This window comes from Heterodontus francisci, chromosome 2 (assembly GCF_036365525.1).
Source record: "Heterodontus francisci isolate sHetFra1 chromosome 2, sHetFra1.hap1, whole genome shotgun sequence".
Classification (NCBI taxonomy): Eukaryota; Metazoa; Chordata; class Chondrichthyes; order Heterodontiformes; family Heterodontidae; genus Heterodontus; species Heterodontus francisci.
Genome location: NC_090372.1, coordinates 193,425,616 through 193,448,209, shown reverse-complemented (window position 1 = coordinate 193,448,209; position 22,594 = coordinate 193,425,616). Strand labels below are relative to the sequence as shown.

Below are 22,594 nucleotides of genomic sequence, written 5' to 3'. Positions count from 1 at the left end.
GGGTGCAGCGATGGCTCCGGCGCCCTCACTTCTTGACAGTGTGTGTGCGCGCGGCCAGTCAGGCAGTCCCATTGTGGTGTGGGGCGGGGGTGTTGTTGCTGAGCGTAGGTGATGCCATTGCCCAGGGGGCACCAATGCAGTAGGGTGGCCCCTCCGTGGGCCAGAGAGTGCCCAAAAAGGAGGGCCTCTCTTCCCGGAGCCTGCTGGGAAGCTGCCAGGGTTTACTTGCTGGTCTCCCTACACAGAGGGCTCCCCAATCTCTGGTAAAATGCCTGTGGAGGTGGGAAAAGGCCCTTAATTGGCCAAATAAGTGGCTGAATTGAGCTCCAAGTGGGCAGGCCATCTGCCACTTTTCCTGCCGCTGGCATGATGGCATAGCAGTGGGAAGAGACAGGCAAGCCACCTTCCCGCCTCCCTGCCCATCCCCAAAGGGCTGGTGAAATCCAGCCCATCGTTCCAGTCTTTTCCTGCCCCGCTGAATTGATTTCTTCCTACCTCCACTCAAAATATTTTTTTCTCCCCTGTCCGGTCTCCTCCCATCTACGTCTGTGGCTCTCCGTCACTTCAACGATTTCCAGTTTACTGGCCTGACTGTTTTCTTTTCACCATGGATGTTCAATCCCTCTACCATGGACCTCCATCCCCAACCAGGATGGTCTGAGAGCTCTCTACTTCTTCCATCAACAGAAGCCTAGACAGTCCTCGTCCATTGTGGGGGCGACAGTGGCATAGTGATAATGTCATGGAGCTAGTAATCCAGGGACCCAGGCTAATGCCCTGGGGACACTGGTTCAAATCCCACCATGGCAGCTGGTGGAATTTAAATTCAATTAATTAATGAATCTGGAATTGAAAGCTACTCTCAGTAATGGTGCCATGAAACTATCATCAATTATTGTAAAAACCAATCTAGTTCACTAATGTCTTTTAGGGGAGGAAATTGCCATCCTTACTAGTCTGGCCTGCATGTGACTCCAGACCCACAGCAATGAGTCATAGTTATACAGCACAGAAACAGGCCCTTCAGCCAACGCGTCTGCGCTGACCATCAAGTACCCATCCAATCTAATCCCATTTTCCCGCACTTAGCCCTAGCCTTATATGCTATGGCATTTCAAGTGCTCATCTAAATACTACTTAAATGTTGTGAGGGTTCCTGCCTCTATCACCCCTTCAGGCAGTGTGTTCCAGATCCCAACCACCCTCTGGGTGAAAACATTTTTCCTCCACTCTCCTCTAAACCTCCTGTCCCTTGTCTTAAATTTGTGCCCCCTGGTTATTGACCCCTCCACTAAGGGAAAAAGTTTCTTCCTATATATCCTATCAGTGCCCCTCATAATTTTGTATACCTCAATCATTTCCCCCCCCCAGCCTTCTGTGCTCCAAGGAAAACATCCCTAGCCTATCCAGTCTCTCTTAATAACTGAAATGCTTCAGCCCAGGCAGCATCCTGGTGAATCTCCTCTGCACCCTCTCCAGTGTAATCACATCCTTCCTATAATGTGGTGACTAGAACTGTACACAGTACTCCAGCTGTGGCCTAACCAGTGTTTTATACAGTTCCATCATAACCTCCCTGCTCTTATATTCTATGCCTCGGCTAATAAAGGTAGGCATCCCATGTGCCTGCCTAATCACCTTGTCTACCTGTGCTGCTGCCTTCAGTGATCTATGAACAAGTACACCAGGGTCCCTCTGACCCTCTGTACTTCTGAGGTTCCTACCATCCATTGTATATTCCCTTGCCTTGTTAGTCCTCCCAAAATGCATCACCTCACACTTCTCAGGATTAAATTCCATATGCCACAGCTTCGCCCATCTTACCAGCCCATCTATATCGTCCTGTAATCTAAGGCTTTCCTCCTCACTATTTACGACACCGCCAATTTTTGTGTCATCTGCGAACTTACTGATCATGCCTCCTATATTCACGTCTAAATCATTAATGTACACTACAAACAGTAAGGGTCCCAACACCGATCCCTGCTATACACCACTGGTCACAGGCTAATGTGACTCTTAACTGCCCTCTGAAATGGCATAGCAAGATACTCAGTTGTCAAGGACAGTTAGGGATGGGCAACAAATACTGGCTTTGCCAGTGATGCTCACATCCCATGAAAGAATGGAAAAAAAAACACCACCCTCCTGTGCTTGGCTGAACTTGTTCTCACATTGAACAACTTCTCCTCAACTCCACTCACTTCATCAAAAGCAAAGGTGTTGCTGTGGGTACCCACATGTGTCCTAGCTTTGCCTGCCTTTTTGTGGAATATGTGGAATGTTCTTTTTCGAGTCCTACTCAGGTCCCCTTACTCACCTCTTTTTCCAGTGCATTAATGATTGTATTGGTGCTGTTTCCTTCTGAACTGGACTGGAAAATTTCAACAACTTTCTACCTTTCCTCTTGCCTTCATATGGTCTATCTCTGACTCTTCCCTTCCTTAACTTCTCTCTCCATTTCTGGGGATAAGCTATGAACCAGTATTCACTACAAGCTCACTGACTCCCACAGCTATCTTGACTAAACTTTCTCACACCCCACCTCCTGTATGGACTCTATTCCATTCTCCATCTCTGTTGCAGTTGATCGGATGATGCAATCTTCCATATTAGACCTTCCTACATGTCTTCCTTTTTCTTCGATTGAGGACTCCCCGACATGGTTGACGAGGCCCTCGCCATGTTCGTTCTATTTTACGCACTTCTGCTCTCACCCCTTCTCCCTCCCAGAATGATGATGGGGTTCGCCTTGTCCTTGCCTTCCACCCCACCAGCCACTGTATTCAATGAATCATCTTCTGCCATTTCCAGCACCTGCAGCGTGATGCCACCACCAACTGCATCTTCCTCTTCCCTCCCCTTTCAACATGTCAAAGGACCATTCCTTCTGCTTGTCCACTCCTCAGTTACCCCCAATGCCCCCTCCCCTTCCTATGCAAGTGCAGGTGATGCAGCGCTTGCCCTATTACCCCCTTCCTTCTCCCTGTCTTGGGGCCCCAAATACTCCTTCCATGTGAAACAGCGATTTGATATAAGTAGACAGTTTGCTAACTCATAGTGTGGAGCACCGAGTTATCAGGGAACAGAGTGCTTCATAAACGAAATGCTAAAATTGGGAATTTGGTGCAGAGGGGGAAGGAACTGTTGCTCTTTGTTTTGTTTTACCTCCAGTAGTTTGTGAGATTTCTTCTTTTGTCCTCAAGCTATTACTTTAATTACTAAATTAGTAACTAGTTAACTAATCAGATAAACAAATAAGGCTGGACAAACATGGCAGGAGATGGTGTGCCGTGAGTGCAACATGTGGGAGTTTGTGGAAAGTATTGCGATCCCAGACCACTGTATCTGCAATAAGTGTCTGCAGCTTGAACAACTTCAGCTCTGAGGTGCTGTGCTGGAGTCCGAGCTATAGTGCTGGTCAGTGGTGTGGGATAGCAGGGTGTGACTGCAAGTCAGGCAGGTATGGGGATCCAGAATGTAATGACAGAGGAGCCTTGGCCTTGTCTTTGACCAATAGGTATGAGGTATCTTCTACCTGTGTGGATGAGAACAAGGACTGGAGGGTGGATGGGCAAACTGACTATAGCACCATGGTGCAGGAAGCCATTTAAATGGGGAGGAGAAGAAAAAGAGCGTGGTAGTGATTGGGGATTGTATTGTCGGGATGAATACGGTTATCTGCAGCTGTAACTGAAAGTTCCGAATCTTGTGTTGCCTGCCCAGTGTTAGGGGTAAAGAGATCTTGTGGCTGGAGACAAACTGGGAATGTGAGGGGGAGGATCCAGTTATTGTGGTCCATGTGGGAACCAATGACATAGGTAGAACTTGGAATGATGATCTGCCGAGAGAGTTTGAGCAGTTAGGGTCCATATTAAAACGTGGAATCTCAAAGGTGGTAATCTCTGGATTGTTACTTTAGCCATGTGCCAATTGGCATACTGTCAAGCAGTTAAGATAATTAAATGTGTGGCTCAAAGAGTGGTATGGGAAGAAGGGGTTTCGATTCAGGGGGCACTGGCACCAGTTCTGGGGAAAGAGGCTGCTGTTACATTAGGATAGGCTTCACTTAAACCCGGCTGGGATCAGTATCCTGGTGAATCATATAACTCGGGCTCTAAACTAAAAAGGGGGCAGGGAGGGGTCAGGTGAAGGGACATTTAGAAATTTAAGGAGAAAGGTTGAAGCAATTGAGCAGTGTAGTGATTTGGGTAAAGACAAACAGAGTGGGGGCAGGAAGGGACAGAGTTTAATGGTAATGGTGCATCATCGAATAAGGTCCATGCAAAGAATAGTAGTAAAAATATTAAAGGCTCTTTTCCTGAATGTGGGAAGCATTTGTCATTAACTAGATAATGGGTGGTTGATGGTCGGCACAGACTCGGTGAGCCGAAGGGCCTGTTTCAGTGCTGTATCTCTAAATAAAATAAAATAAAAATAAACGAGTGGCACAAATAGAGCTAATTGCTATTACAGAAACATGGTTACAAGTTGACCAAGATTGGGATATAAATATTCCAGGATACGCAACATTTCGGAAAGGCAGAATGGAAAAGGAGTAGTCCTGATAGTAAAGCACAGTAGTGAGAAAGGATCTTGGCTCAAAAAATCAGGAAGTAGATCATTATGGGTGAAGATTAGGAATAGAAAGGCTAAGAAAATACTGGTGGGAGTAGATTTATAGGTCTCCTAACAGTAGTTATACCATTCAACAGAGCATGAAGCAAGAAATAATTGGAGCTTATAACAAAGCCAATGTAATAATTATGGGGGGCTTTAATCTTCATATGAACTGGACAAAGCAAATTGGCAAAAATGGTCTGGAAGATGAGTTTGTAGAATGCTTTAGTAACAATTTCCTGGTTCAATATTTTATGGAATTAACGGGTGTTTTAGATCTAGTATTATGCAATGAGGCAGGTTTAATTTGTAATCTCATAGTTAAAGATCCTCTGGGGAAAAAGTGATTACACAACTAAATTTCATATTAAGTTTGAAAGTGACATACTTCAGTCCCAAAAAGAATCTTAAATTTAAACAAACTAATCACATAGGTCTCAGGGGAGAACTGGCTAAGGTTGACTGCGTAAATAGACTAAAGGTATGGCGGTAAATGAACAGTGGGAAACATTTAAAGAAATAATTCAAAATGTTCAACAAAAATACATTCCATTGAAAAAAACAAAAATTCAACAAGAAAGATCTATTTGTGGCTTACTGGGGAAGTTAAGAATAGTATTAGATTAAGAGAGAGGCTTATAAATGTTGCAAAGAATAGTAGTGTTTTAGAAATCAGCAACCAAAAAGTTGATATAAAGGGAAAAAATAGAATGGAAGTAAACTAGCCAGAAATATAAAAACAGATTCTAAGACCTTTTACATGGATATAAAAAGGAGAGGAGAAACGTAAACATTGGTCCCTTAGAGGCAGAGACATGGGGAATGATGAAATGGCAGAGACGTTGAACAAATATATTCTGTCTGTTTTCACAGTAGAAGACACAAATTACGTATCAGAAATAGAGGGTAACCAAGGGGCTGATAACAGTGAGGAACTGAAGGTAATGAAGATAAAGGGGAGCCAGTAGATGTAGTATACTTGGATTTTCAAAAGGCATTTGATATGTAAGATAAGTGCTCAAGGAGTTGGGGGTAATATATTAGCATGAAAGAGGATTGATTAATGAACAGAAGCAGAGAATAGGGTAAAATGGGGTATTTTCAAGTTGGGAGGCTGTAACTAGTGGATTATTGCTGGGCCTCAGCTATTTACAATCTGCCTGGAGCATCTAGAACACAGGGGCACAGCCTCAGAATAAGAGGTTGATCATTTAGGACTGAGAGGAAGAGAAATTTCTTCCGTCAGGGTTGTGAATCTTTGGAATTCTGTAACCCTGAGGATTGTGGATGCTCCATCGCTGAGTATATTTAAGACTGAGACTTTTGATCTCAGAAAATCAAGGGATATAGGGGGCAGTGAGAAAGTGGAGTTAAGTAGATCAGCCATGAACGTATTGAATGGCAGAGCAGGCTCAAGGGGCTGAATGGTCTGCTATTTCCTGTGTTCTTTTGTTGTACTTTCAATTCTGTATACTGTATTCACTGCTAACTATGTGATCTCCCCTACAATGGGGAGATAAAATGCAGACTGGATGACCGCTTTGTGGCAACACCTCCGTTCAGTCCGCAAGCGTGACCCCAATCTTCCAGTCACCTGTCATTTTAATTTTCCATCTTTCTCCCTCTCTGACATTTCTGTCCTCTTTCTCCTAAAGTCTTCCAATGAAGCTCAACACAAGCTCGAAGAACAGCACCTGAACTTTCGACTGGGCACTTTACAGTCTTCTGGACTCAATATTGAGTTCAGTCATTTTTGATTGTAACCCTTGGTCCTATTTTGTTTCCTTTTTCTTTACTGGTTTATTTTTTTCCTCTCTTGTTTCTCTTTCATTTCTTTTTCTTTGCTTTTGGATGGCAGCTATTCAGGAGCTTGCCATTCACACCAGCATTTGATTCGTGTACCGCAAATTGCGACGACACGCTTTGAAGTCGGCGGCCTTCAGGCAGAGATGCGCTGCCACTGAGCCCCCGCAATATTTTGTGCAGGGGCTCATTTGAATGGAGGGGGTGGAGCGGCTGCCCCCGATGACGTAGAGGGGCCGGCTGCTCTGTCCCTGGCAGCGGTGTCCGGCACCATGGCACCGGCACCATTTCTAAAGGGCTGCAGGGCAATATCAAATAAAATTAATTCCCAACCCGAACTACTCCTCCTAACTTCTGAACATTTCCCTTCAATCCCTTCCCACTATCCCCACAGCCAACAAAAAGTGTTTTCCCTGCTTCCCCCTTTCCCGCAACCCCCCCCCCCCCCCCCCCCCCACCTCCTTGCCTTGATAATTTCACTCCTCCCCCTCACCATCGACTCCGAATGGAGTTCTGAAGTCGCAGCCGGCAGCCATAATATCAGCGTGGGACAGCCGCCAGGGCAAGGTAAGTTGATTTGCTTGTTGTGTTAATTAATTTTAATATTTAAATATAGGCCTCACCTGCACCGAGGCCTTTCCCCCTCTGGTAAAGTGCGGCGAGGTCTTCTCGGCGCCAGGGGTCGTGGTAGGCTGCTCCTGCAACTATTTTTCAGAGCCCCCCGCCACGATCCCCGAAGTCGAGGGGCTGGTAAAATTCAGCGCACTGTTTTGTTTCTTTACTTGTCCCATAACCACTTCCTTGGGCCTTGTACCATGAAATCTTTTGTCATTTAATCTCTCCTGCCCTCCAGTCTCTCACTGACCTTCCCTTCTGTTCTTTTTCCCACCCTCTACTTCCTCCCACCCTTTTCACTTGATCAAAACCGATTACATTTCTATCTTTTCCCAGTTTTGATGAAAAATCATAGACCTGGAACATTAACTCTATTTCTGTCTCCACAGATGCTACCATATCTGCTGAGTATTTCCAGCATTTCTGTTTTTAAAATCTTTTAAGAACTTGGCCTGTATATTTGTTTTTCTGTACTACAAACTACTTTAATATGTGTCATTTAATGTAAATGCTTTTGCCAGTTTTTCTTTGCATTCCCAGGATTGATATCCCCCATGTTAATGAGCACTGATACAATCCAAAATAATATTTTGTTTGTTTGTTCTCTTTGTAAATGTTAGAATTAGTTTGTGACTAATCCTCCTCCATTTTACACTGGTGCTAACTAGGTATTATGAATGATAACTAACTAGCTGTTGTTAAACTATTTTAAAAAATGTTTTCATCTGTCCTTAGACTGAAGACCTTTTCCTTCCAGCTTTGGATAAGTATAAATTGTGGCTGGTGTAGAGCTGTTATACACTCGCCAATATTCTTTTTGAATTTATTTGCTGTGGTATTGCAGTGCATAATCACTCAAGTAACAGCTAACCTTATGAAGAACCAATTTAGTCCAATTTACCCACCATAACTAAAATGCTCAGTAACTTGTGGTTACTGCCTCAATTAAGTAATGAAAGGAGTCGTCATATTACGCTTCGCCCATATCCTGAAGCCCCGAGCACAATTTGGTGTGGATAGAAGTATACCTCCTACTTTATACAGTTTCCACATCATCCATGATTTTAGAGGAAACTATAGTGCTCCATGTGCATGGCTAGCAAAGCACATCTACCTCTTGGCAAATTGTCAACCAACCTGATGGGTAGGAATTTCGCCAAAATGTGAAACCATGATTGTTTCATCTTACAGTTAAGTGATTGGAACATGGGCCTGTACCTTCAATTTGTGCCAAACAATGGTGTAATTTGAGATTTTGTTCGGCTCTGGGAATTAGGCATTATGTGGAAATATTAGGCACAGGCCTGTAACCTTGTAGTTTTGCTGATGAAACTCAGTATACATGTTCCAACTCTGAAGCTGCATGCACTATGCCGCAGGAAACCTTGACCACGACAGACAGCCTGCTAAGTGTTGAATTGCCTCAAAAATATCGTTAAACTACTGTATCTGTTTCATTGCAAAAGATATAAGCTAATAAAACAGATTATTTATTATTCATTAGATTTGGATGTATGTATTTCTTATCTAAATGTCATCTTCTGCTTCCATCATGCTTTCATTTTTATTTGTGTGTAACCCAATTTGTTGCCTAATTTAGATTTTGAGAACTCACAGACCAGAGGACCTGCTCGAGGAACATTCATTGATTTTGTGGCAGCAAAACAGCGTGAGATCGGTTCTAAGGTGGCTAGTAAACAAAAGTAGGTAACTGAAGATAATGAGCTTCTAGTTTATGTGTAATATAGTACATATTGTGGGAGTGATTACAAGGTAAATTATGGAGGCATAGGTATTTGGGAGTATTGTCATGCTTGTTTGGAAGTAATTACACAGAGTAAAAGTTATTTTTGAGTGATTATTGAGATTAAGGGTGCAATGCAGTTATTGTACATAGAATAATAATTGTATGGGAGTAGTTACTTGCAAAATAATAGGAGTGATCATGTTATGTATGCCAAAATGCTATACATGTTAAATATGAGGAAAACTATTCTATAGGTTATATTCTAAGAGCTTAGCTAAGGCCAGCCATCATTTTGAGTTTAGTACTAGGAAAGAATATTGTCCTTTCTTGCCATGGCTCCGGTTCTTCCTTTGTCCAGAAACATACCAAATTAAGCAGCTTAGCTGGTTATTAGTTCATCCAGGAAAAAGCAGCACATCAATATTGTGACTCTGAAATAGATGCTGAAAAAGCTCGCTACTTTGTATGGCTTGAGGTGGGGGGAAGATTTCTGTAAAATTTTGCTTTAGTCAGCTTGAATTCATTTATGCCTTTAACTTCAATGCTATTCACATCTAATTTTGTGGTGGTACAGCACTCATCACCAAAAGCCACCTTGGTCTTGATGCCCCTGTTCCTCCTGCTCCTTTTCGTGTTTCCCTTCCCAATTTTCCTCCTTGTCTGCTCTCCCTCCCAGTGACTTCCTCAGAATTCTACTCTGCAGCCAAATAGGAGCATAGGAACATTGGCCTACTTCTCCTTTCAGCCCATCGAACCTGCTCCACCATTCAATACGATCATGGCTGATGATCCACTTCAATGCCTTTTCCCCACACTATCCCCATATTCCTTCATGTCATTGGTCCTTAGAAATCTGTCAATCTCCGCTTTAAACATACTCAATGACTGAGCTTCCACAGCTCTCTGGGGTAGAGAATTCCAAAGATTCACAACCCTCTGAATAAAGAAATTTCTCCTCATCTCAGTCCTAAGTGGCTTCCCCCTTATTTTTAAATTGTGTCCCCTTGTTTTAGATTCCTCAAGCAGAGGAAACATCTTACCTGCACCTACCCTGTCTATCCCTTTAAGTATTTTGTAGGTTTCAATGAGATCACCTCTCATTCTTTGAAACTCCAGAGAATACAGGCCCAGTTTCCCCAATCTCTCTTCATTGGACAGTCCCGTCATCACGGGAACAAGTTTGGTGAACTTTGATTGCACTCCCTCTATGGCAATCATATCTTTCCTAAGATTAGGGGACCAGAACTGCACACAGTACCCCATGTGCAGTCTAACCAAGGACTTCGCTATTCCTATACTCAAATCCTCTTGCAAAAAAGGCCAGCATACCATTAGCCTTCCTAATTGCTTGCTACGCCTGCATGTTAGCTTTCAGTGACTTATTGACTAGGACACCCAGGTCCTTTTGTACATTTACACTTTCCAATCTCTTACCATTTAAGAAATACTCTGCACCTCTGTTCCTCCTACCAAAGTGGATAACCTCACGTTTTTCCACATTATATTCCATCTGCCATTTTCTTGCCCAGTCACTGAGTCTGTCCAAATCCCCTTGAAGTTGCTTTGCATCTTCTTCACAACACACATTCCCAACTAGTTTTGTGTCATCCGCTAACTTGGAAATATTACATTTGGCCCTCACATCCAAATGATTGATATATGTTGTGAACAGCTGGGGCCCAACTACTGATGCTTGTGGTACCCCACTAGTCACAGCCTGCCAACGTGAGAATGACCTGTTTATTCTTCCTTTCTGTTTTCTGCCTGTTAACCAATCCTTAATCCATGCCAGTATATTACCTCCTATCCCATGTGCTTTAATTTTTCTAACCAACTTCCTGTGGGGAACTTGATCAAAAGCTTTCAACATCCTCAAAAAACTCCCATTCATAAATCTTTGTTGACTATACCCAATTAGATCATTATTATCCAAATGTCCATTTATCACTTCCTTTAGAATAGATTCTAGCATTTTCCCTACTACTGATGTAAGGCTAACAGATCTACAGCTGTTTTATAGAATCATAGATTGAGACCATTTGGCAAGTCATGTCAGCGCTGACTTTTGACAAGACCGACACATCTAGTCTCACTGCCCCACCCTTTCCTTGTGGCCTTGCTAATTTTTTCTGTTCAGTTAATTTTGCAATTCCCTTTTGAAAGCCTCGATTTGAATCAGCCTCCACCACACTTTCAGGCTGTGCATGCCAGATCCTAACAACTCGTGTTAAAAAGTTTTCATGTCACCGTTGTTCTTTTGCCAAATGCCTTAAATCAGTATCCTCTGGTTCCTGATCCTTGTGCCAATTGGAACAATTTCTCCCTTTGTACTCTGTCCAGATCCCTCATGATTTTGAACACCTCTATCAAATCTCCTCTTAATCTTCTATTCTTCCGGGAGAGCAGCCTCAGCTTCTCTAATCTATCCACGTGATTGAAGTTCCTCATCCCTGGACCCATTCTCGTGAATCTTCCTTGCACATTCTCTAATACCTTCACATCCTTCCTAAAGTGTGATGCCCAGAACTGGACCCAATATTCCAGTTGAGGCCGAGCCAATGTTTTATACAGGTTTATTGTAACTTGCTTGCTTTTGTACCCTATATGCCCCTATTTATGAAGTCCACATTTAGCCCCAGATACCCATATGCTTCATTGACAGCTTTCTGAACATGCCCTGCCACCTTCAATGATTTGTGCATATATACCTCCAGGTCGCTCTGCGCCTTCACCTCCTTTACCCTTTCTTTTATATTCTCTCTCCTCATTCTTCCTACCAAAGTGAAACACTTCACAGTTTTCTGTGTTAAATTTCATCTGCCTCTTGTATGCTCATTCTACCAGCCTGTGTCGTCTTGAAGTTTATCACGATCCTCCTCAGTTCACAATATGTCATCCACAAATTTTGAAATTGTGCCCTGTACACCCAAGTTTAGGTCATTTATATATGTCAAGAAAGTCAGTGGTCTTAACGCCAACCCGTGGGGAACTCCACTATATACCTTTCTCTAGTCTGAAAAACAACCATTTACCACTGCTCCCTGTTTTCTCCACAATAACATTTGGATCTGTAGATGGATCATTATTACAAGGCTGTGTTTACTTTGTTGTTTTGCATTGAAGTACTGGAGATCGTTGGACAGAAGCTCCCACAGGATTACTACAGAAATTGATGCAACACTTATCCAGCATAAGTTCATATACCCTCCATCCCATTAGACAATCAGAGACATCTATAACTAGAGATAACAAAAGTATTAAGGTTAACTGTTTAATCTTGCTGCTGTTATGACAAGGATATGAGGCAGAAAAGGAAAAACATGGGTGAGCATTTGCAGAGGGACATTTTTAAAGTGCAAGTCAATTCAGACCACACCACACAACTTTTGACCAAATTCAGGTTATTAGTCAAATGAATGTAAACCATAACCGTTGCAGTTTTTCTGCTTGGCTTTATTCGAGTGACGATACAATCTAAAGAATAACATAAGACAGTCACTAAGGAAATAACCTGTGTGCAGAGTTCATGTGTAAATTTTAAAATAAACTTCCAAAGTTCTCTTCCTCCACAGGCTTTATTAGTTTTGGTAAAAGTGCTTGAAAATCAAATCTATCAGTAAACTGTGAGTGTTACTGAAAGTGTTTGCTTTCGAAAATCTAATTGTAAAATACCAGCTTTCTGTTATCAATATCTGGAACAGAAACTATCTAGTTTTAAAGTTAGCAAAAGATGAATCTGCATCAAATACAAATTTAAAAATAAAAATATAATTTTTTCAGTCTATTGCAATAGCTCTAGAACTTTAATGTTCACAAGAAAGATTTGGATGGAAGAGATTCTTGGGGCCGGTTCAGTTTCATCCAATACAACGAAGAAAAACACCATGCTGAATAATGAGCTCTTTATACACTGAAATTTTTAGATATAAGCTTGCCTTTCTCCTATTAATATATGTTAAAAAGCCCTGATTTGATCTTCTCTGCAGAAAGCGCTGTGTGGAGTTGCTCAGACTGATTGACTTGGATTTCTCAGTTAGCTTTTCAATGCTTGATCTGCCTCCATTGAATGAGTACGACGTGTACATCAAAAACTTTGGCCGCACAAACACCAAGCAGGTTTGTGTAGTTATATTGCATATTTTGAGTCCATTTATGTATGATGTACAGACTACATTTAAGTAAAGTGGTCTTAATTATGTTTTTTTATTCTGGAAGTTGCTGGATGCAACTTTCATTACATATGGGAAGATTAATAAGAGTAGTAAATATGGTCGGTGACGCACTCTACACTGTGGAAGCTGTGTGTGATTTGGACACTGTTTATAGAGGCTCACCTTGTGACGATGATGTCCAGCTGGTCCCAACGACGTGATCTTGGGTGTCTCCATGAAACCTGGTGACAGGGTTTAGTATGAAAGAACGAGTTGGTGATGCTTTCATAGATCTCACCAAAGCCTTTGACCTCGTCAGCAGACGTGGTCTCTTCAGACTACTAGCAAAGATCAGCTGTCCACCAAACCTACTAAGTATCATCACCTCATTCCATGACAATGTGAAAGGCACAATTCAGCGTAGCGGTGCCTCATCAGACCCCTTTCCTATCCTGAGTGGCGTGAAACAGGGCTGTGTTCTCGCACTGTTTGGGATCATCTTCTCACTGCTGCTCTCACATGTGTTCAAGTCTTCAGAAGAAGGAATTTTCCTCGACACAAGATCAGATGGCAGGTTGTTCAACCTTGCCCGTCTTGGAGCGAGGACCAAAGTACGGAAAGTCCTCATCAGAGAACTCCTCTTTGCTGACTATGCTACATTAACAACCCGCACAGAAGAGTGTCTGCAGCGACTCATCGACAGGTTTGCGGCTGCCTGCAACGAATTTGGCCGAACCATCAGCCTCAAGAAAACTAACATCGTGGGTCAGGACGTCAGAAATGCTCCATCCATCAATATCGACGACCACGCTCTGGAAGTGGTTCAAGAGTTCATCTACCTAGGCTCAACTATCACCAGTAACCTGTCTCTCGATGCAGAAATCAACAAGTGCATGGGAAAGGCGTTCGCTGCTATGTCCAGACTGGCCAAGAGGGTGTGGGAAAATGGCGGACTGCAACGGAACACAAAAGTCCGAGTGTTTCAAGCCTGTATCCTCAGTACCTTGCTGTACGGCAGCGAGGTCTGGACAATGTATGTCAGCCAAGAGCGACGTCTCAACTCATTCCATCTTCGCTGCCTCCGGAGAATCCTTGGCATGAGGTGGCAGGACCGTATCTCCAACGCAGAAGTCCTCGGGGTGGCCAGCATCCTCAGCATTTTCACACTACTGAGCCAGCGGCGCTTGAGATGGCTTGGCCATGTGAGCCGCATGGAAGATGACAGGATCCCCGAGGACACATTGTACAGCGAGCTCATCGCTGGTATCAGACCCACCGGCCGTCCATGTCTCCGCTTTAAAGACGTCTGCAAACGCGACATGAAGTCCTGTGACATTGACCGCAAGTCGTGGGAGTCAGTTGCCAGTGATCGCCAGAGCTGGCGGACAGCCAAAAGGCGGGGCTAAAAAGTGGCAAGTCGAAGAGACTGAGCAGTTGGCAGGAAAAAAGACAGAAGTGCAAGGAGAGAGCCAACTGTGTAACAGCCCTGACAACCAGTTTTATCTGCAGTGCCTGTGGAAGAGTCTGTCGCTGTAGAATTGGCCTTTATAGCCACTCCAGGTGCTGCTCCACAAACCACCTCTAGGCGCTTACCCATTGTCTCTTGAGACAAGGGGGCCAAAGAGCAAGAAGAAATGTGGACTACGTATAATGACATGAATGTGACCTTTCAGGTTCTGTATTCGTTGTCACTGTAGTGTGTGTAATGTTATGAGTTGATGTATTTTCGTGGAGGAAGGTACAGTGAAGGTGTGTGTGTGACTGTCTGTTTATCATTCGAACTTTATTTTCTAAAGGTTTTAAAATTTTGTAATGGGAGATGCTTATTGTTAGAAAACATAGTTAAAATAAGCAGTTAAAATGTTATCACATTTTTCACAAGACATTTTCACAGAGAATCATGATTAATCCATGTGGTGGTATTAAATGTTCTTGTGCTTTTTACTTTGTTTGCTAGGAGTTTGTTAAATTGACATTTTTGGCTTTACATGATGGTGTTTTTGCTTGTACCATATATGCCAACAGTAATGTTTGTAAATTATCTGCTCACATGTGTGGTACAGATTTTCCCCCCAACTAGAGGTACTTTTCTGTTGGACATTGGCAACTGGGGCAAAACAGCTTTGCACGCATTCACTGTGCCAGTTAATGCTGACTACAATCACAACACTGCTTAGTAACTGTAGCCGAGTTATCACCATCATATAAAAGCATGCTTACCCTGCGTAAAACCCATGTAAATAACCCACTCTTATCTTCCATCCAGAACTTCTGTACCCTGTAATGAGCAATCATGTTAGCAAAACTTTGCAAAAAACCATCTAAGATTTTTCACATAATTTTTAGTATTCTAGCAGTGGCAGAGGGAGTATCATAGTGGGAAGAATCATTCTGAATATCGTGGAAGGATGGATAGAAAGCTGCTCACAGATAGAGGCATTACAAAGTAACTACAACATAGAAACAAGACATTTGGCCCATTAGGTCCATGCTGGTGTTTATGTTGCACAAGACCCTTTGTCATCTAACCCCATCATGAATGGTGGTGGACAATGAAATAACTAACTGGAGGAGGAGGCTCTACAGATATCCCCATCCTCAATGATGGAGGAGCCCAGCACTAGTGCAAAAGAAAAGACTGACGCATTTGCAGCCATCTTCAGCCAGAAGTGACAAGTGGATGATCCATCTCGGCCCCTCCCTGAGGTCCCTGGCATCACAGTCTTCAGCCAATTCGATTCACTCCATGTGATATAAAGACACTGCTAAAGGCTATGGGTCCTGACAACATTCCAGCAGTAGTACTGAAGAGTGATGCTACAGAACTAGTTGCGCCCCTAGCAAAGCTGTTCTATTGCAGCTACTACACTAGCATCTACCCGACAATGTGAAAAATTGCCAAGGTCTGTCCTGTCCACAGAAAGAAGGACAAATCCAATCCGGCCACTTACTGTGCCATCAGTCTATTCTCGATCATCAGCACAGTGCTATCAAGTGCCACTTAAATAGCAACAACCTGCTCACTGATGCTCAGTTTGGTTTCTGCTAGGACTACTTGCTTCCTGACCTCGTTACAGCCTCGTTACATGGGCCAAAGAGCTGCATTCTATGTGCTATCTAGGCATTATTTGACTGAGTGTGGCATCAAGGAGCCCTAGCCAAATTGAAGTCAATGGGAATCGGGGAAAACACTCCTGGTTGGAGTCCTACCTAGCACCAGTGAAGATGGTTGTGGTGATTGGAGGCCAAAGATCTCAGCCCCGGGACATTGTTGCAGGAGTTCCTCAGGGTATTGTCATAGACCCAGACATCTTCAGCTGCTCCATTATGAGGTCAGAAGTGGGGATGTTCATTGACGATTGTACGATGTTCAGCAACTTCTTGGATACTGAAGCAGTCCGTGTTAAAGGCCTGCTCGGGTCTGGAATAAAAAACCGACCTGAGTCCGGCAGAACCACGTCGGACCCGTGCCCGACCCGGCCAGAGTCCTTCCATTTTTTTCCCACGTCCGACCCAACCCGAGCCGACCACCGGAATGTTCACTTTCTCCAGTTGACAGCATTCGTTTTACACCCATAGTGCACTCACTGTACTTACCACATTTGGATGGATGGAATGGAAGGAAGCGGCAGCATCAGCGCGATGATGTCATAGAGATGCTCATTGCGCAGACTCAGTCTGTGGAGTCCAGGATGCACGTTTCCCTCCTTGATGTCCTGGACTCCCAGCTCAGGCAGGCTTTTCAAATTTTGACGCTTATTTACTCAGCTTCTCTTTTCCTCTCAGCAGAGCAAAAGGTAGTACTGTGTGTTTGGCCCGGACCCGACCTGACCTGACCTGAGCCTGAAAGCCAGATCCGGAAGAATGACCTGACCCGACCCGACCCGACACATGTCGTCCGGCTCGGGTCGGGTAGTGGGCCTTTAGTCCGTGTCCATATGCAGCAAGACCTGGACAACATTCGGGCTTGGGCTGACAAGTGGCAAGTAACATTTGAGCCACATAAGTGCCAGGCAAATGACCATCACCAACAAGAGAGAATCTAACCATCTACCCGTGACATTCAACAACATTACCATTGCTGAATACCCCAAGGTCAACATCCTGGGGGTTACCATTGACCTGAAACCTAACTGGAGCAGTCACATAAATACTGTGGCTACAAGAGCAGGTCAGAGACTGGGAATTCTGGCAGGTAACCCACCTCCTGACAGGAAAAAAAAGAAACTGACAAAATTCTAACAGGACTGGACAGACAAGATGCAGGAAGGATGTTACCGATGGCGGGGGAGTTCAGGACCAGGGGTCACAGTCTAAGGATAAGGGGCAAGCCATTTAGGACTGATATGAGGAGGGATTTCTTCACCCAGAGAGTGGTGAACCTGAGGAATCTCTACTACAGAAAGCAGTTGAGACCAAATCGTTAAATAAATTCAAGAGTTCGATATAGTTCTTAGAGCTAAAGGGATCAAGGTATATGGGGAGAAAGCGGGAATAGGGTACTGAGTTTAGATGATCAGCCATGATCGTATTGAATGGCTCTAAGGGCCGAATGGCCTACTCCTCCTATTTTTCTATGTTTCTGTGTTTCTGACCTCAGAGCCTGTCCACCATCTACAAGGCACAAATCAGGAGTGTGATGGAATAGTCTCCACTTGTCTGGATGAGTGCAGCTCCAACAACAATTGGGAAGCTCAACGCCATCCAGGACAAAGCAGTCTGCTTGATTGGCACCCATCCACCACCTTAAACGTTTACTTCCTCCACCAGTGTGGCAGCGGTGTGTACTGTATACAAGATGCACTGCAGCAACTCACCACGCCTCCTTTGACAGTACCTTCCAAAACTGTGACCTCTACCAACCAGAAGGACAAGGGCAGCAGATGCATGAGAACATGTTCACCTCCAACCCACACGCCATCCTGACTTGGAACTATATCGCCGTTCCTTCAATGTCGCTGGATCAAAATCCTGGAACTACCTCTCTAACACCACTGTGGGTGCACCCACACCAGATGGACTGCAGTGGTTCAAGAAGGCAGCTCACCAACAGCTTCTCAAGGGCAATTAGGGATGGGCAACGAATGCTGGCATAGCCAGCGACTCCCACATCTCATGAAATGAATTAAAAAATTAACATGGTGAAAAAATTCTTCCTCATCTCCCCTCTAATTTTTCTACCAATCATTTTAAATCTATGCCCCATAGTCATGACCTCTCTGCTAAGGTAAACAGTCCCTTCACCTCCACTCTATTCAGGCCCCTCAAAATTTTGTACATTTCATTCAGATCTCCCCTCAGCCTTTTCTGTTCCAAGGAGGTCAACCCCAGCCAATCCCATCTTTCCTCACAGCTGCATTTTTCCAGTCCTGGCAACATCCTCGTAAATCTCCTCTGTACCCCCTCGAGTGCAATTACATCCTTTCTGTAATGAGGTGACCAGAACTGCACACACTACTCAAGTTGTGGCCTAACTAATGAGTTATACAGTTCCAACATAACCTCCCTGCTCTTATATCTGTACCTCGGTTAATAAAGGAAAGGATTCCATATGCTTTCTTAACCACCTTATCGACCTGTCCTGCTACCTTCAGGGATCTGTGGACATCCCTCCAAGGTCCCTCACTTCCTCTACACTTCTCAGTATTTTCCCATTAATCGTGTATTCCTTTGCCTTGTTTGACCTCCCCAAATACATCACCTCGCACTTCTCTGGGTTGAATTGCATTTGCCACTTTTCTGCCCATCTGACCAGACCATCAATATCTTTCTGCAGCCTACAGCTATCCTCCTCGCTATCTACCACAGGGCCATTCTTTGTATTATCTGCAAAGTCCTTGATCGTGCCCCCCTACATTTACATCCAAATCATTCATATATACCACAAAAAGCAGGAGACCCAGCACCGAGCCCAGCGGAACACCACTGGAAACAGCCCTCCAGTCGCAAAAACACCCGTCAACAATTACCCTTTGTTTCCTGCCACAGAGCCAATTTTGTATCCTGCTTGCTGCATTTCCCTGGATCCCATGGGATTTTTTTTAACCAGTCTGCATTGTGGGACCTTGTCAAAAGCCTTGCTAAATCCATGTAGACCACATCAACTGCACTACCCTCATCTATCTTCCTTGTTACTTCTTCAAAAAATTTGAGCAAGTTGGTCAGACAAGATCTTCCCTTAAATCCGTGCTGAGTATCCTTGTTTAACCTGTGCCTTTCTAAGTGGCAGTTTATCCTGTCTCTCGGAATAGATTCCAATAATTTGCCCACTACTGAAGTTAGACTGACTGGCCTGTAATTATTCGGTCTATCCCTCGCTTCCTTTTTAAACTGATGTTAGCAATTCTCCAATCCTCCGGCACCACTCCTGTATCCAGTGAGGATTGGAAAATGATGGTCAGACCTTCTGCTATTTCCTCCCTGGCTTCTTTTAACACCCTGGGGTACATTTCATCCAGCCCTGGTGATTTATCAACTTTCAAGGATGCTTATCCCATTAATACTTCCTCTCTCCCTATGTTTATCACATCCAATACTTCACACCCGACTTCCTTAACTACAGTATCTGCATCGTCCCCCTCTTTTGTGAAGACAGATGCAAAGTATTAATTAAGAAAAATACCAACATCTTGCGCCCCTATACATAGGTTATCTTTTTGGTCTTTTATGGGCCCTACTCTCTCCTTAGTTATTCTCTTACTCTTAATAAAGCATCTTTGGGTTCACCTTGATTTTGCTTGTCAATATTCTTTCATGCCCTCTCTTTGGTTTCCTAATTTCCGTTTTGATTTCACCCCTCCACTTTCTATACTCCTCTCTGCTTTCTGTAGTCAGAATGACAAATAATCATGTAGTATGCAGCTTAATAGTGATGACTATTGCAACTGCTGCTTCATACAAGAAAAAAGATTCTACCATACTCCACCTTTGGTACGAAAGATTATATTTTTCTCCCCTCGTTTTCTCTAGCCAGGTTGCTTTTTCCACGTACTGTTACGACTGAGGTGGGAGGAGTGCACTGTCTTTCTGTAGTTCCACTTATCCACAGTTCGCAACATATATTTAAATGTGTATCCAGTTACCAATATGGCCAAATATATACTATTTTTATTTCAGAATAAAATCTACCAACCAGGTTTCTTTAATAAACAACAAAGTATTAATTTATTATCGAACAATACTTAGTCAATAAAGATGTGCAGTTTTAACACAGTTTGAAATAGGACAGTAAATATATATATTTCCTTCTAAATACCCAACACACACACACACACCGGTTAAAGGAAAAATAAAGATGCTTTGGCCAAAGTACTTGTTAATTAGAGTCATAGAATTTTACAGCACAGAAACGGGCCCTTCGGCCAACGTGCCTGCGCCGACCGTCAAGCACCAGTCCGAACTGATCCCATTTTCCCGCACTTGGCCCGTAGCCTTGTAGGCTATGGCGTTTCAAGTGCTCATCTAAATACTTCTTAAATGTTGTGAGTGTTCCTGCCTGTACCACCCCTTCAATTCTTGAAGAAAAAAGGTAAGATATGTTATTGTTCCAGATGGCATACTGTCTGGCATCTGCGTACAGGTAGATGGGCCAGTGGGATTTTTTCAGAAGCAGTTCTTTCAGGATATGTTGAGCAAGTCTTCCAGAAGCTTCTCAGGAGAAACGCTGCTTCAGTTTCTCTATTTTTTTATACTTGATTTTCAGGGTTTCTCAGAGGTGGAGAAAAGATGAACTGGTCTTCTCCTTTAGCAGGCTGACCTCCAACTGACTCAAGACAGTATTTAAAATGAAACCCACTCTTGACCACCATAAATCTTGACATTTCACTTCCCTGTAAACAACTCCCATCGTCAGAAGGAACCTACTGTTTACTTAGCTGAAGACATGTGTCATCCAGTAAATGTTTTTAAACATAAATCTCAAGTCCTTCCGATAACCTTGTTTAAAAAAAAAAACGAATTCCAGCATCTATGGAATCACTTCAGTCCCAGATGAGCTCATCTCCACAATCTTCAACCACGAGTCCTCAAAAAAAAATTTAAAAAATAGAAGCACTTTCATAACAGTATGTTAATCTATGAATTTTATATTTCATAGATGAGATAGTGATGAGGATAGTTATAGGCTTCAGGATGATGTGGACAGAATGGTGAATTGGGCAGAAACATGATATGATGGAGTTCAATGCAGAGAAGTGCGAAGTGATGCCGTTTGGGAGCACGAATATGGAAAGACTGTGAACTATAAATGGCACGATTTGAAAAGTGTGGATGAACAGAGAGACCTTGGTGTCCATGTACACACATCCTTAAAGGTGACAGGGCAAGTTGATAAGGTAGTTACAAAACCAGATGGGTTACTTCATTTTATAAATAGAGGAACAGAATATAAAAGCAAAGAGATCATGCCAGAACTTTATAAATTACTGGTTAGGCTTCATCTGGTCAATTCTGGACACCACACTTCAGGAAAGGTTTACCAGGATGTTACCAGAGGTAAGGGACTTCAGGTAAGAGGAGCAGTTGGAAATATTTGTAGAGAAGAACATAGCAGAAGAAATAGGAGCAGGAGTAGACCATATGGCCCCTCGAGCCCGCGTTGTTATTCAGTATGATCATGGCTGATCATCTGCTTTATCTTCACTTTCCTGCTCATTCCCATATCTCTTGATTCCCTGAGAGGTCAAAATTCTTTCTGTTTCAGCCTTGAGTATACTCAATGTTGAAGCATCTGCAACACTCTGGGTAGAGAACTCCAAAGATTCGCAGTCCTCTGAGTGAAGAACTTTCTTCTCATCTCAGTCCTAAAGGTTCAAATCCTTATCATGAGGCTGTGCTGCCATGTTTTAGATTCCCCGGTGAGGTGAAACAACCTCTTTGTCTATCCTGTCAAACCCCTTCAGAATCTTCTATGTTTCAATGAGATCACCTCTTATTCTTTTAAACTCCAGAGACTATAGGCCCAATTTACTTAGCCTCTCATCATAGGACAGCCCTCTCACCCCAGGAACCAATATAATGAACCTTCACTGTACCGCCTCCAATGCAAGTATATGCTTCCTTAAATATGGAGACCAAAGCTGCACATAGTACTCCAGATGTGATCTCATCAAAGCCCTGGACAATGGCAGCAAGATTTTCTTGTTCTCAAGTCCCCTTGCAATAAAAGCCAACATGCCATTTTCCTTCCTAATTGCTTGCTATACCTGTATGTTAACTTTGTGTTCCTTGTACGAGTACACCCAAATCTTTTTGAACATTAACATTTTAAAAATATATTCTACTTCTCTATTTTTAGTATCAGTGAATAACCTCATGCTTTCCCACATTATACTCCATCTGCTACCTTGTTGCCCATTTACGTAACCTGTCTATATCTCTTTGCAGCCTTTTTGTGTCCTCCTCACAGCTTACATTGCCACCTATGTATCATCAGCAAACTTGGATATATTTCTCTCATTCTCTTCATCTAAGTCATTAATACAGATTGTAAATAGCTGTGGCACTCCACTAGTTACAGCCTGTTAACTTGTAAATGCCCCGTTTATCCCTACTTGCTGCTTCCTCTCCGTTACCAGTCCTCCATCCATACTAATATATTACCCCCAACTTCATGAGCCCTTATCTTGTAACCTTTTCTGTGGCACCTTATCAAATACTT

At 43.3% G+C, this 22,594-nt stretch overlaps 1 protein-coding gene across 5 annotated transcripts in view; it reads left to right on the top strand.

Annotated features, from left to right (window-relative positions):
* Nucleotides 1–22,594, top strand: part of dync2i1 (dynein 2 intermediate chain 1) — a 134,227-nt gene that overhangs the window by 61,599 nt on the left and 50,034 nt on the right. For all 5 annotated transcript variants that reach the window (XR_010969403.1, XM_068014992.1, XM_068014990.1 and 2 more), the window contains 2 exons: nt 8,639–8,741; nt 12,772–12,901. Coding sequence is in view for 4 of the 5 variants with exons in the window: in XM_068014992.1 (XP_067871093.1) it covers nt 8,639–8,741; nt 12,772–12,901 (233 nt within the window). In the remaining variant the exon portion in view is untranslated. The remainder of the gene's footprint in view (nt 1–8,638; nt 8,742–12,771; nt 12,902–22,594) is intronic.